Source organism: Heptranchias perlo, chromosome 14 (assembly GCF_035084215.1).
Source record: "Heptranchias perlo isolate sHepPer1 chromosome 14, sHepPer1.hap1, whole genome shotgun sequence".
NCBI lineage: Eukaryota > Metazoa > Chordata > Chondrichthyes > Hexanchiformes > Hexanchidae > Heptranchias > Heptranchias perlo.
This window is the reverse complement of record NC_090338.1, coordinates 27,191,407-27,205,858: the sequence shown is the minus strand read 5'-3', so window position 1 is coordinate 27,205,858 and position 14,452 is coordinate 27,191,407. Positions and strand designations below refer to the sequence as shown.

Here is a 14,452-nt window from a genome sequence, read left to right as displayed (position 1 = left end):
TGAAACATGGCTACATAAAGAACAGGACTGGCAGTTAAATATTGCAGGATATAATGTATTTAGAAAGGATAGGTAGGAAGAAGGAGGTGGGGGGTAGCTATACTAATTAAAGACAACATAATGGCAATAGAAAGAAGGAACATAAGTAACATTAAAATAGAAACAGAATCCATATAGATTGAGACAAAAGATTAGAAGGGATCGAGTGCACTGGATAAAGCAAAGGCTATGGCCCCGACAACATCCCGGCTGTAGTGCTGAAGACTTGTGCTCCAGAACTAGCTGCGCCTCTAGTCAAACTGTTCCAGTACAGCTACAACACTGGCATCTACCCAACAATGTGGAAAATTGCCCAGGTATGTCCTATCCACAAAAAGCAAGACAAATCCAATCCGACCAATTACCACCTATCAATCTACTCCCATTCATCAGCAAAGTGATGGGAGGTGTCGTCGACAGTGCTATCAAGCAGCACTTACTCACCAATAACCTGCTCACCGGTGCCCAGTTTGGATTTTGCCAGGACCACTCGGCTCCAGACTTCTATTACAGCCTTGGTCCAAACATGGAAAAAAGAGCTGAATTCCAGAGGTGAGGTGAGAGTGACTGCCCTTGACATCAAGGCAGCATTTGACCGAGTGTGGCACCATGGAGCCCTAGTAAAACTGAAATCAATGGGAATCAGGGGGAAAACTTTCCAGTGGCTGGAGTCATACCTAGCACAAAGGAAGATGGTAGTGGTTGTTGGAGGCCAATCATCTCAGACCCAGGACATTGCTGCAGGAGTTCCTCAGCGCAGTGTCCTTGGCCCAACCATCTTCAGCTACTTCACCAATGACCTTCCCTCCATATTAAGATCAGATGTGGGGACGTTCGCTGATGATTGCACAGTGTTCAGTTCCATTCACAACCCCTCAGATAATTAAGCACTCCATGCCCGCATGCAGCAAGACCTAGACAACATCCAGGCTTGGGCTGATAAGTGGCAAGTAACATTCGCGCCAGACAAGTGCCAGGCAATGACCATCTCAAATAAGAGAGAGTCTAACCGCCTCCCCTTGACATTCAGTGGCATTACCATTGCCGAATTCCCCACCATCAACATCCTGGAGGTCACCATTGACCAGAAACTTAACTGGACCAGCCACATAAATACTGTGGCGACAAGAGCAGGTCAGAGGCTGGGTATTCTGCGGCGAGTGATTCACCTCCTGACTCCCCAAAGCCTTTCCACCATCTACAAGGTACAAGTCAGGAGTGTGATAGAATTCTCTCCACTTGCCTGGATGAGTGCAGCTCCAACAACATTCAAGAAGTTCAACACCATCCAGAACAAAGCAGCCCGCTTGATTGGCACCCCATCCACTACCCTAAACATTCACTCCCTTCACCACCGGCACACTATGGCTGCAGTGTGTACCATCTACAGGATGCACTGCAGCAACTCGCCATGACTTCTTTGACAGCACCTCCCAAACCCATGACAGCAGTGACAATATTCGAAAAAAGGTGAGCAATAGAGTTCAGGAAAAATATATTCCTTTAAAAAGCAATAAACTAGCCAATAATGAAACACCATGGATGAATAAAGAGATAAGGGTAAAATTGAAACTAAAGAAAAAGGCATACTCTAAGTATATAGACAATAAAAGAAAGGATGACAAAAGGGAATACAAAGCGATTAGGGAAGCCATCAAAGCCGGCCAAAAATGAGCCACCCAGCCTAATCCCACTTACCAGCACTTGGTCTGTAGCCTTGTAGGTCACGGCACTTCAGGTGCACATCCAGGTACTTTGTAAATGAGTTGAGGGTTTCTGCCTCTACCACGCTTTCAGGCAGTGAGTTTCAGACCCCTTCCACCCTCTGGGTGGAAAAATAATGCCCTCAGCTCACCTCTAATCCTTCTACCAATCACTTTAAATCTATGCCCCCAGTTATTGACCTCTCTGCTAAGGGAAATAGGTCTTTCCTATCCACTCTATCTGGGCCCCTCGTAATTTTGTACGCCTTAATTAAATCACCCCTCAGCCTCCTCTGTTCCAAAGAGAACAACCCCAGCCTATCCAATCTTTCCTCATAGCTAAAATTCTCCAGTCCTGGCAACATCCTCATAAATCTCCTCTCTACCCTCTCTAGTGCAATTACATCCTTCCTGTAATGAGGTGACCAGAACTGTACACAGTACTCAAGCTGTGGCCTAACCAGTGTTTTATACAATTCAAGCATAACCTCCCTGCTCTTATATTCTATGCCTCGGCTAATAAAGGAAAGTATGCCATATGCCTTCTTAACCACCTTATCTACCTGTCCTGCCTCCTTCAGGGATCTGTGGACATGCACTCCAAGGTCCCTCACTTCCTCTACACCTTTCAGTATCCTCCCATTTATTGTGTACTCCCTTGCCTTGTTTTCCCTCCCCAGATGCATTACCTCACACTTCTCCAGATTGAATTCCATTTGCCACTTTTCTGCCCACTTGACCAGTCCATTGATATCTTCCTATCAACCACACGGCTAATTTTTGTATCATCTGCAAACTTCTTAATCATGCCCCCTACATTTAAGTCCAAATTATTAACATATATCACAAAAAGCAAGGGACCTAGTACTGAGCCCTGCGGAACCCCACTGGAAACAGCCTTCCAGTCACAAAAACACCATCAACCATTACCCTTTGCTTCCTGCCACTAAGCCAATTTTGGATCCAACTTGCCATTCTCCCTTGGATCCCATGGGCTTGTACTTTTTTGATCTGTCTGCCATGTGGGACCTTGTCAAAAGCCTTGCTAAAATCCATGTAGACTACATCAAATACACTACCCTCATCGACCCTCCTTGTTACTTCCTCAAAAAACTCAATCAAGTTAGTCAGACACGACCTTCCCTTAAATCCATGCTGACTGTCCTTGATAACTCCTTTCTAAATGATGGTTTATCCTGTCCCTCAGAATTGATTCCAATAATTTGCCCGCCACTGAGGATAGACTGACTGGCCTGTAATTACTCAGTCTATCCCTCGCTCCCTTTTTAAACAATGGCAGGACGTTAGCAGTCCTTCAATTCTCCGGCACCACGCCTGTACCCAGTGAGGATTAGAAAAATCCTCACTGGGTACAGGCCTGGTGCTTCTCATGTAATAGGTAATAAATGAGTCCTGTACACACTGTGAAAACTCCATTCCCTTTTCCCCTTTCTCTACCTCTCTTGTCAGTTTGTTTGGGGGCAGTTGAAATCTCCCATGATTGTTATTCAATGCTTTTTACTCATTTCATAGATTCATCTATATATTTCATCCTCCACTTCCCTTCCATTATTAGGTGGTCTGCAGAATATACCAATTAACAAGATTGATCCCTTCTTATCCTTTGTCTCAATCCATATGGATTCTGTTTCTATCTTAATATCACATATGTCCCTTTTTTCTAATGCCATTATGTTGTCTCTAACTAGTACAGCTATCCCAGCCCCTACTTCTTCCTTCCCTATTCTATCTAAATATGCTATAACCTGCAATATTTAACTGCCAGTCCTGTTCCTTATGTAGCCATGTTTCAGTTATCCCTACCACATTCGGCTCCCCACCATGAATTATTGCCTCCAGTTCCCCCGTTTTGTTTCGGATGCTGTGCAAATTGCTGTACAGGCAATTTAATTTGTTTTTAGTAATTGTTCACCTCACTTTATTTTTAAGTCGCTTTGTACTGATGTTCTATAACTGTATTAATTCCCTGACTGTTTATGTTACCCTTATTCCTTATCTTGGTCTGACCTTTACTCTCATTTCCTATTTCTTTTTTCTTCACCAGAACCCTCCCCATCTTACTAGTTTGAAGTCCTATCGACAGCCATAATTATCCTTTCCGTGAGGACACTGGTCCCACTCCGGTTTAGGTGGGGCCCGTCCCAACGGTACGGCTCTTTCCTGTCCCAGTACAGGTGCCAGTGTCCAAATGGAACCCCTCCTTCCCACACCAGTCTTTCAGCCACGCATTCACCCTCCTGATTTTCCTATTTATAAAGTAACCTGTTAGTTAAATAATAAAGCACAGTTACACTTTGACCATTCACCAGTGAAATTCTAACCTGTTCATTCAGCTGACTGTGCTAAACTCATAAATAGTGAGTATTGGGTAAGGTAAATAAGGTGTGTGGGAAGCAGAGACTATGGTTAATCACAAGTGTGGAAAACAGAGGGTGAGGTTAACAGGAAATGTGATAGATTGGGAGTGAAATAAATAGCGAATGCAGAAAATAGGGAATATAGTAAAATGGGGAGTGGGGTAAACGGGGAAGTAAATAAGGAATGAGGTAAACAGGCTCAATTGGAAACTTCTTTAAGTCCCTCTTTTTTATGAAAATTAAAGATTGAAGCCACCAAACCATTTATGTACATTAGGTACAGCAAGTTTAAGAATTGCAATCATGGAAGCTTTAGTTTTTAATGTAACTAATTCTGATGCCAAAAAGATACAGAAAATACAGTGCAGTCTCAGAGGTGAAATTTTTAAAAATACTTGGAAGAAATTACCATTAAACTTAGTGAGAACACATTAATTTATAAGATTTTATGTGCAGATTTTTAAAAAATTAATAATGAAATAAATTATTAAATACTGCCACAAAGTTGATTTAATATGTAGTCAGTAATTAATATTGAAATTCAGTGAGCAAATTGGTTAAATTTTACTAAATAAGTTAATTCATTATTAAATGATTGTGATCACTTTTGGAAGATTAAGCAGGATATGGAAGGCCAAAGATAATCAGGAAATAGTCGGGGCATGTAATAAGGGAACAGCTATAATTATGGGGGATTTTAACTATCATATTAACTGGACAAATCAAATTGGGCAGGGCAGCCTTGAGGAAGAGTTTATTGAGTGTATTAGGGATGAATTTCTTGAGCAGTATGAAACCGATCCTACAAGGGGGCAAGCAACCTTGGACCTGGTCCTGTGTAATGAGCCAGGATTAATTAATAATGTCCCAGTTAAGGATCCCCTTGGAATGAGTGACCATAACATGGTTACATTCCATTTCCAATTAGAGGGTGAGAAGGTTGGTTCTCAAACAAGCGTACTGAGCTTGAATAAAGGAGACTATGATGGTATGAGAGCGGAATTGATTAAAGTGGACTGGGAAAATAGTTTAAAGGGTAAGACGGTACATGAACAGTGGTGTTCATTTAAGGAGTTATTTTACAACTTTCAAAAAAAATATATTCCACTGAGGAAAAAAGGGTGTAAAAGAAATGACAGCCATCCGTGGCTAAGTAAAGAAATTAAGGATAGTATCCGACTAAAAACAAGGACATATAAGGTAGCCAAACTTAGTGGGAGGATAGAAGATCGGGAAGTCTTCAAAAGACAGCAAAAAGTAACTAAAGGATTGATTAAGAAAGGGAAGATAGATTATGAAAATAAATTAGCAAAAAATATAAAAACAGATAGTAAGAGTTTCTACAGTTATATAAAAAGAAAAAGGGTGGCTAAGGCAAACATAGGTCCCTTAGAGGATGAGACCTGGAAATTAATGGTGGGAAACATGGAGATGGCAAAAATGCTGAACAAATATTTTGTTTCAGTCTTTACGGTAGAGGACACTAAGAATATCCCAACACTGGACAAACAGGGGGCTCTGGGGGGGGGGAGGAGCTAAATACGATTAAAATTACTAAGGAATTGGTACTCAGTAAATTAATGGGACTCAAGGCGGATAAATCCCCTGGAACTGATGGCTTACATCCTAGGGTCTTGAGGGAAGTGGCAGTTGGGATTGTGGATGCTTTGGTAATAATTTTCCAAAATTCTCTGGACTCGGCAAAGGTCCCGGCAGATTGGAAAACTGCTAATGTAACACCCTTATTTAAAAAGGATAGTAGGCAGAAGGCTGGAAATTATAGACCAGTTAGCCTAACATCTGTGGTGGGTAAAATTTTGGAGTCTATTATTAGGGAGACAGTAGCGGAACATTTGGATAAACATAATTTAATAGGACAAAGTCAGCATGGCTTTACGAAGGAGAAGTCATGTCTGAAAAATTTGCTTGAGTTCTTTGAGGATATAACGTACAGGGTGGATAAAGGGGAGCCAGTGGACGTAATGTATTTAGACTTCCAGAAGGCATTCGACAAGGTGCCACATAAAAGATTATTGCTCAAGATAAAGAATCACTGGATTGGGGGTAATATTCTGGCATGGGTGGAGGATTGGTTATCTAACAGGAAGCAGAGAGTTGGGATAAATGGTACATTCTCAGACTGGCAACCAGTAGCCAGTGGTGTTCCACAGGGGTCGGAGCTGGGTCCCCAACTCTTTACAATCTATATTAACAATTTGGAGGAGGGGACTGAGTGTAACATATCAAAGTTTGCAGATGATACAAAGATGGGAGGGAAAGTAGAGAGTGAGGAGGACATAAAAAACCTACAAGGGGATATAGACAGGCTGGGTGAGTGGGCGGAGATTTGGCAGAGGCAATACAATATTGGAAAATGTGAGGTTATGCACTTTGGCAGGAAAAATCGGAGAGCAAGTTATTATCTTAACGGCGAGAAACTGGAAAGTACTGCAGTACAAAGGGATCTGGGGGTCCTAGTGCAAGAAAATCAAAAGGTTAGTATGCAGGTGCAGCAGGTGATCAAGAAGGCCAACGGAATGTTGGCTTTTATTGCTAGGGGGATAGAATATAAAAACAGAGAGGTATTGCTGCAGTTATATAAGGTATTGGTGAGACCGCACCTGGAATACTGCATACAGTTTTGGTGTCCATACTTAAGAAAAGACATACTTGCTCTCGAGGCAGTACAAAGAAGGTTCACTTGGTTAATCCCGGGGATGAGGGGGGGTTGAGTAGATTGGGACTCTACTCATTGGAGTTCAGAAGAATGAGAGGCGATCTTATTGAAACATATAAGATTGTGAAGGGGCTTGATCGGGTGGATGCGGTAAGGATGTTCCCAAGGATGGGTGAAACTAGAACGAGGGGGCATAATCTTAGAATAAGGGGCTGCTCTTTCAAAACTGAGATGAGGAGAAACTTCTTCATTCAGAGGGTAGTAGGTCTGTGGAATTTGCTGCCCCAGGAAGCTGTGGAAGCTACATCATTAGATAAATTTAAAACAGAAATAGACAGTTTCCTGGAAGTAAAGGGAATTAGGGGTTATGGGGAGCGGGCAGGAAATTGGACATGAATTTAGATTTGAGGTTAGGATCAGATCAGCCATGATCTTATTGAATGGCGGAGCAGGCTTGAGGGGCCGATTGGTCTACTCCTGCTCCTATTTCTTATGTTCTTATATTTTGGTAAAAACAAAGATCTGAGTTTATGAAGCGATGGTAACAGCAGAAATTAGTTGGTTGTAGAAGCTTCAATGATAACAGTCTTAATCATATTTTTCCTTTTTTTGAATAATTTGCAGATGCCACTGTAGGCTTTCAGCAGTCCAGCAGTCATACATTGATCTCTCTTTCAATCTTCCAGACGGATCCAGAAACACTAAAGCTCAGTCCTGGTGACAAGGTATGACAGCATTCCCATACAGTTTGAGCAACAATGTCAACCAGGAACAATTTATAATCCTAGCAATCTGCTAAGAGCTGGATGTGAGGCATTGTTGTCTGTGCATTGATAATCTGTAGAGTGATAGATTGTTATTACTAGAGTTTAAAAGGTCACAGCTTCTATCACATTGCTTATGTAGCCAGAGTGTGCTGCCTCCTCATCAGATCCGCTCTGTGGTAAAAGCAGGCAGACACTGAAACATGGTTGTAAAATGTTCCTGAATTCTATGTTTTTATCTCCTAAAACAATGGGCCTGAAATTCTACTCCTGTATGCTTGTGGCACAGAGGGGTTGGAATATCAGGGACTGGGGATTTGTATTTGACCCAGGTTTTGTGATGTTCCTGCACTGGGAGAGGAGAGGCTTCAACTGCCATGTGGTGCAAGCCTCATTAGTACCTTTACTTTTATGGATTTGGGGGGGGGGGGCATGTTCTCGCTGCCCTGGGAGTTCCAATGCATTGCATCACTAAATCCTGAACAACACACTTCTGCAGGTGGACAGCCGCTAGAAATACTCCTAAAGCTGTACCGCCAGAACATTTGCAGTGATTTAGGAGAGATTACTTTTGGGTCTTCTCTGCATTCTACTTTTGATATCGTAGTTTCTTTACATTGGATCTTTAACTTGTTGTCTTTTATTGGTTAAAGTTTTTGTTTGGCCCCTACCATTCAAACTAGTTTGCCAGAGCTAAGCACCAGCACCCTGGGAATTGCATGTACATTCCTCTGGGAATTCTCCTTGCCCTTTGGGATGTTTTTACTACATTAAAGGCGCTATATAAATGCAAGTTGTTGTCATGGTTGATGAAAGATGAGGAGTTTTATAGCCAGAAGTAGAGGCATCTATTGCCATCTGCCTGATCCCTCTCTAATGCAAACTATGGATTTCTAACACAATATTTCCACTATCATTTCTTCCAGGCATGCCGGAGGTTGGGAATCTGGTGTTCCCCCTCCAGTTTTCTAACACTACTTTCTATTGTGAGCTTCTGTTACCTGCGATCATAAAAACATTGATGAAATGCTGACTATTTCTTGAGATCTGCAATTGGCTACTGTGCTTCTCAAAACAAAAGTACAAATAACGAAGCATGCAAATGGGTTTTGGGGGAATCTTTAAAGACCCTACCTATCGTCAGTGAAAGGTTCCTTGCGAAGTTGAAACAACTAGTAGTTAGTGAGCTTAATCCTGTGTGTGGCATGACTAGCAAGAAAGAATCTGTTTAAAAAGAAATCTAAAAGATAAAAGTGCTTAATTTTTGTCAAAGTGGTTCCATTTATCCCTTGCCATTTACGGAGCCATATAGCCTGACTATTTCGATTTGAAGCTTTAAACAAACTCCCTGATTTGAATGATACTGGTTGATAAATATCTACAAAAAGGTGATCAGGGACAAGCAGGTTTAAATAACTATTTGTTATTTCAAAAAAGCAGTGAATGAAACACATGTTTGAATAAATCCAACAGGATGTTTGTGTTTGAATTGAATGACAGCCTGTCCCTTGGACATCAAGCACAGATAAACTGCCTGAAATCTTTAACAGTTGTATCAAATTAAGCTGAGACATGCTGAGTGCGAGTGAAGCTGGTTTTTAAACTCCTTATATACCGTGACAGAATTAAAGAAGCAATTCCAGAATGCTAAATCCCAGGAAAAAACACTTCATTTTTGTTAAGAGGCATTGAATATAAAAACAAAGAATGAGGTTGAATCTATATAAGACAGGTTGATTGTTGTTTTGTGTCGAGTTAAATAATTTCAACTGAGGAAACAATATGAGCTACCCCTCTGCTGGCTCAATCTGATTCTCCAGAATGGTGAAACCAGATGAAGAAGATTTAATAGGTTGGGAGCCCAAGGTCTGTAGAACCCCAGTTAAAGCATTTGTGATGGCAGCTATGCCTGAGCTTAAGAACTCTGATATGGGAGGCTTCACTGCAGAGGGCCATAGAGTTACAGGATGTTTTTATTTATGATTCGATGTTCTATCTATCCCTCATCATCACTAAGGTTCTTGAAATGTTAAGTTTACAGATTTATTAAGCATATAGTACTTACAATAGTACTTAAGGATATACTTAATCATATAGTTCTTACAATCACACCTGATGATTGGGGATTCAAACACATTAGTTCTGAGGTCAGTATTCAGGTTGATCAAACCTTCGAATCCAAGGCAAAAGCAAAATACTGCGGATGCTGGAAATCTAAAATAAAAACAGAAAATGCTGGAAATATTCAGCATGTCAGGCAGCATCTGTGGACAAGGAAACAGAGTTAACATTTCAGGTCGATGACCCTCTCTGTTCTGACGAAGGGTCTTCAATCTGAGACGTTAACTTTGTTTCTTTCTCCACAGATACTGCCTGACTTGCTGAGTGTTTCCAGCATTTTTTGTTTTAACTTCGAATCCAAGTCCTTGGTGCAATTTGTTACTTTTTACATCTTATCCTACGTGGCAATCAGAACGTCACTATACCGAAAATTAAAATCAACTCCATATAAGAAACTAATAAGGAATCTTGATCTTATCAATAGCTCAGTCAATATGCTGAATCCCTCACTAATGAGCTTCTTTCCATTGAGTTAACAAGATGAGTATACCTCCTGACTTTGATTATCTTATTGCATATTTCTTTCCTTTTACATTTAATTGCTGTTTGACCATGTGAATCTCTTCTCGTCTTTAGCCTTTATTTTAACTGGGGAATGAATCAGGTATGGAGGCTGAAGTGGGGTGAACCGTCTGCCCACCAGAACGTGAGGCCCAAGAGATTTTAACTCTGGGGTAACATTTGCATGTCCTGACACTGACTCCAGCCCAAAATTGTCGGGAATTACGTCACCTCAGGACAGCGTTGAGAGCTATTGCACCCTATATTCCACCCCTGACCCTTATGGCCTCCCAGTATGTCAAGTGTATGTGCCAGGAGCACCATGATATATAAATGAGCTGACATTGCATTACAGCATGAGGGCCTCCTCATTGCAGTGCGGGTGCAGGTTCTGCCTGAAGAGCAGTAGTCCTGGTGTCATTGCATTGGGACCACAGTGTATGGCAACATAAAGAAGGGTTTGTGCTATTATGTGGGATTTAACACTAACATATTGGAAAATTCCCAAGGGGATGGCTATGTCTCAAAAAATAGAGGATTCTGTGGAAATGAATAAGGTTAGTATTTGCATAATGGTGAGTGCGCAGCTAGCCAACAACCTAAGCAGTAACTTAGCATAGATGAAATAAAGATAGAAATGCCTCTGTACAGTGCTTAATTTCATTTGAGTCAGAAGAGACTTCATCTATTGGAAAAACAGATTTATTTGAATTGAAGAGTCTTTCAATTTCTATTCACACAGGAGGTACATTCGCTCATGAGGAAATCACTTGGAGAAAACTCTATATGGTCACATGAGCCTGATAACTTTGCTGAACATCATCAATGACTGCATTCACAATCAAACAATGACTGCAGACACATGCTTAAATCTTGTTCTGGAGTATGATTTATGTTCAAAGAAAGGCACCGCAAACACTAGTTTATAATTTGCACCATGTCTAAGGAAATCACTTGGAGCAAACTCTATATGGTCACATGAGCCTGATAATTTTGCTTCAAAACAATAACATATTAGGAACAGGGGTAGGCAAACCAGCCCCTTGAGCCCGTTCCGGCATTCAATTAGATCACGGTTGATCTGTATCTTAATTCCATTTTCCCGCCTTGGTTCCAGATGCCTTAATACACTTACCTAACAAAAATCTATCAATCCCAGTTTTGAAATTTTCAATTGACCTAGTCTCAGCAGCTTTTTTGTGGATGGGTGGGGAGAAGAGGTCCAGATTTTCATTACTTTTGTGTGAAGAAGTGCTTCCTGAACGGCCTAGCTCTAATTAGCATGTTATTGAGACCAGGTTAATAAAGAGAGTTAGATACTGAATAAAATCAAGGGGTTTCAATTAATTCCATAAATCACTCACATCAGATTAGATTAACAACTATAGCCCTCAATTGCAGCCTTATTACTCACAGTCATCAATCCATAATTGTAGATTTAATAATCATGCTTCCTAACGAAGAGAATAAATTATAATCCTGAGATCAACAAGCTAAAAGAATCTTTTCAGGAAAACGATAAAATAAATAAAGTGCAGTATAACTAAACTGAACATCATCAATGATTGCATTCACAATCTAACAATGGCTGCAGACACATGTCCAAATTTTGATCTGGAGTATGATTCATGTACAAAGAAAGGCACCGTAAATACTAGTTTAGAACTTGCACCACGTGTAAGATAATCCCTAAACTTCTACCCAAAATAATGGGCAAAATTATAATAATCCTTCCGCACCAAACTTCTCACCTTCATGTCATTATCCACAAATACAATCTTTCCTATTGTTTACCATTTCAATCGGAAATTTTTTATCGTCGGTTACTCCATTTCTCCAATATTGTGCTATTTAAAGGATAACTACCTCTCTCAATTTCAGTCCTGGCCCCCACTGCTGATTTAAATCTCTTCTCCTTGTATCTAATCTGATGATCTATTTCCCATTTTATACCAGCAGTGGGAGATTGGACTCAAGTTGGAGGAATGGAGCAGGAGTAATAGTTGACAGCAGTAGCTAACAGCATCAGCTGAAAGGGGAATGCACTGGTTTGGTGCTGCTGTTTGGTTCATTGTCTTTGGCAAAATTGCTCTGCTGGGTACGAAACCAAAGGGAGGATATGATCCATATGGGTCAGTTTTCACTTCTATTGCCTGGTGTCAACAGGGTGGTGACGGCCTCAAAATGGGGTCGGTAGCCATGCCACCCCACTAACACCGATGAAGGGGCCTACCGTTGGGCACCCAAATGCCATTTTAGGTTGGAACTAGTCAGAGCATGTGCCATGCACACTCCGACCAGTTCCACGGGCGATGGGAGCCGATGAGGCCCAGCCAAGGTACGATTGCCATTATTTTTATTGGGTCCAGAGGAACAGGAATGCTCCTCCAGGTCCCACAAAAATAATATGAGCCGCTGTCGCCCTGGGGACCCCACCCTCTGTGATCACGACCCCCTCCCCACGCTTATATTGCTGGCAGCCGGGGTGGCCTGATATTGGAAGGCCTCAATCAAGCGAGCTGCAGTGGGATGCCCATTTGGCGACCCACAGCACGGCGGCTGGATGTTAATGAGGTCCGCGCCTCAAAATCGCAGCCGTTTCTTTGCTGCAGGTATGGTCTCTCGTTCAAAAGTCAAACTCGACCCCATAATACATTTTTAGCCCACACTGCAACACAAAGTTTTGTATTATAAAGAGTACAGAGTTGGTTCCAAATAAAAGTGAGAAAATGTATGAAACATCGAATGGTGCAGTACCCTGTTGATCTGAGTATTTGACAGCAGTCCCTGAGTTTCGTGATTGCATTGCTAAGCTTATTTTAAACAGGAATTAGTATTAGTCTGTGACGTAAAAAACTGCAAAGAAATGGTGTGTATCCATTTCTCCATTGCTGCAAATCTGTGGCCAGGACTGGGTCAAATTTCCTCCTTTTTGATGACCAAATTTTTTTCTCCAGTTGTTGCATTTTTACAAAAATGGTAGCATTTGTTGTGAGTACTTCTACATTTGAACCTGCAATTGAATAAAAAAAAGCACTGTCATAAAGAATGAACATTAACTGAAACTTTCCCATCACGTTTCACTGGGTAGATAGTCGCTTATTTCATACCAGATTGGTTTTATTCCAGTAATTCAAAAAGGTTTAGTGTCAGGCAGTATGACAATAGAGAGTGTGCTACTGTACCAATGCATAACTGTGCAACAGATTGCTAATAACAAAACATGACGACATGGCAGGGATGATTGTAATGCAAGCTTTGCACCTGTGGGATCTGCACCTTTCAACCAAGCTCAGGTTGATAGGAAAAATCAATCTCAACCCAGTGGACAGGGGGCACAAGCACAAACTATCTACATTCAACACTAAATGGGCAGGTGGAATGGAAAATGCATTAGAGTTAGGACATTAGGACACATCATGCTGGTATAATTGTTAGTCCTAACAAGTAAAATAAGCCTGTTAATATCTTTTGAAAGCAATGTTGAGGGAACTACAGACAGCACCTAGTTCCTGCTGTAATGTATAATGCCCATTGTTTTGCAAGTAAATCTGCCATAATTTGTGGTATTGAGACCTACAGATCAGGAGATCCTAAGTTCACTGCCAGATCTGTGCTGAGTTAGATGATCTGAGGTGTTGCCATTAGCCTCGGTGGTCCCGAGGGTTGCCAACCCTCCAAGAATGTCCTGGAGTATCTAAGAATTAAACATTAAACTCATGGCCACTGCTGCGAGCAACCCAGGAGAAAATAATAGGGTCATTAAAAAAAATGGTAGTTTTTTTTCATTTTCTTTATTAGTTCTAAAAACATTGGAGATGGGAGAATGGGGGGGAACTGTTTGACTCAGTTGGGTGGTTGGAGGCGGGAGGTCAACTTCCAGAAATACGTTGAACCAGAATTGGCAACCCTAATATTCCCTGGATGAGGGGGGAAGGGGTGCGTGATAAACCAGGGTTCTCCAGGGATCTCTGCTGTGAGGTCAGGTGCAGGTGCGGGTGTTGAGCGAGCCCCAATAGCTAAACATTCCATCATCACTCACTGTCTTGGCCACTTAGCTCTGAAACTAGGGGTGGCATGTGGTAAAATGATACGCTAACAGGAATCACAATGAAGTGGGTCTTAGAGGCTTAGCTCTTCTATGATACCCATCTCCTGCTCTCTTGATCCTCTCCTCACCCTACCTATCCTAGCCCCAATGCTCATCGACATTGTAATAGCTCGCTTTCGTTCACACTTTCTTTCTTTCAGAACCAGCACCATCACAAA

The 14,452-nt window shown here is 41.5% G+C and overlaps 1 protein-coding gene across 8 annotated transcripts in view; it reads right to left on the bottom strand.

Annotated features, from left to right (window-relative positions):
- The window catches only part of LOC137332374 (organic cation/carnitine transporter 2-like), a 139,740-nt gene that overhangs the window by 46,821 nt on the left and 78,467 nt on the right, over window positions 1–14,452 (bottom strand). For 2 of the 8 annotated variants that reach the window (XM_067996146.1, XM_067996147.1), the window contains one exon: window positions 13,001–13,196. The exons of 4 other annotated variants lie outside the window; for them this stretch is intronic. In XM_067996146.1, the coding sequence (XP_067852247.1) occupies window positions 13,100–13,196 (97 nt within the window). In that variant the 3' untranslated portion in view covers window positions 13,001–13,099. Of the gene's footprint in view, window positions 1–10,869; window positions 13,197–14,452 lie in introns of those variants that run through there. 2 more of the 8 variants (XM_067996148.1, XM_067996154.1) reach the window with 2 other exon arrangements.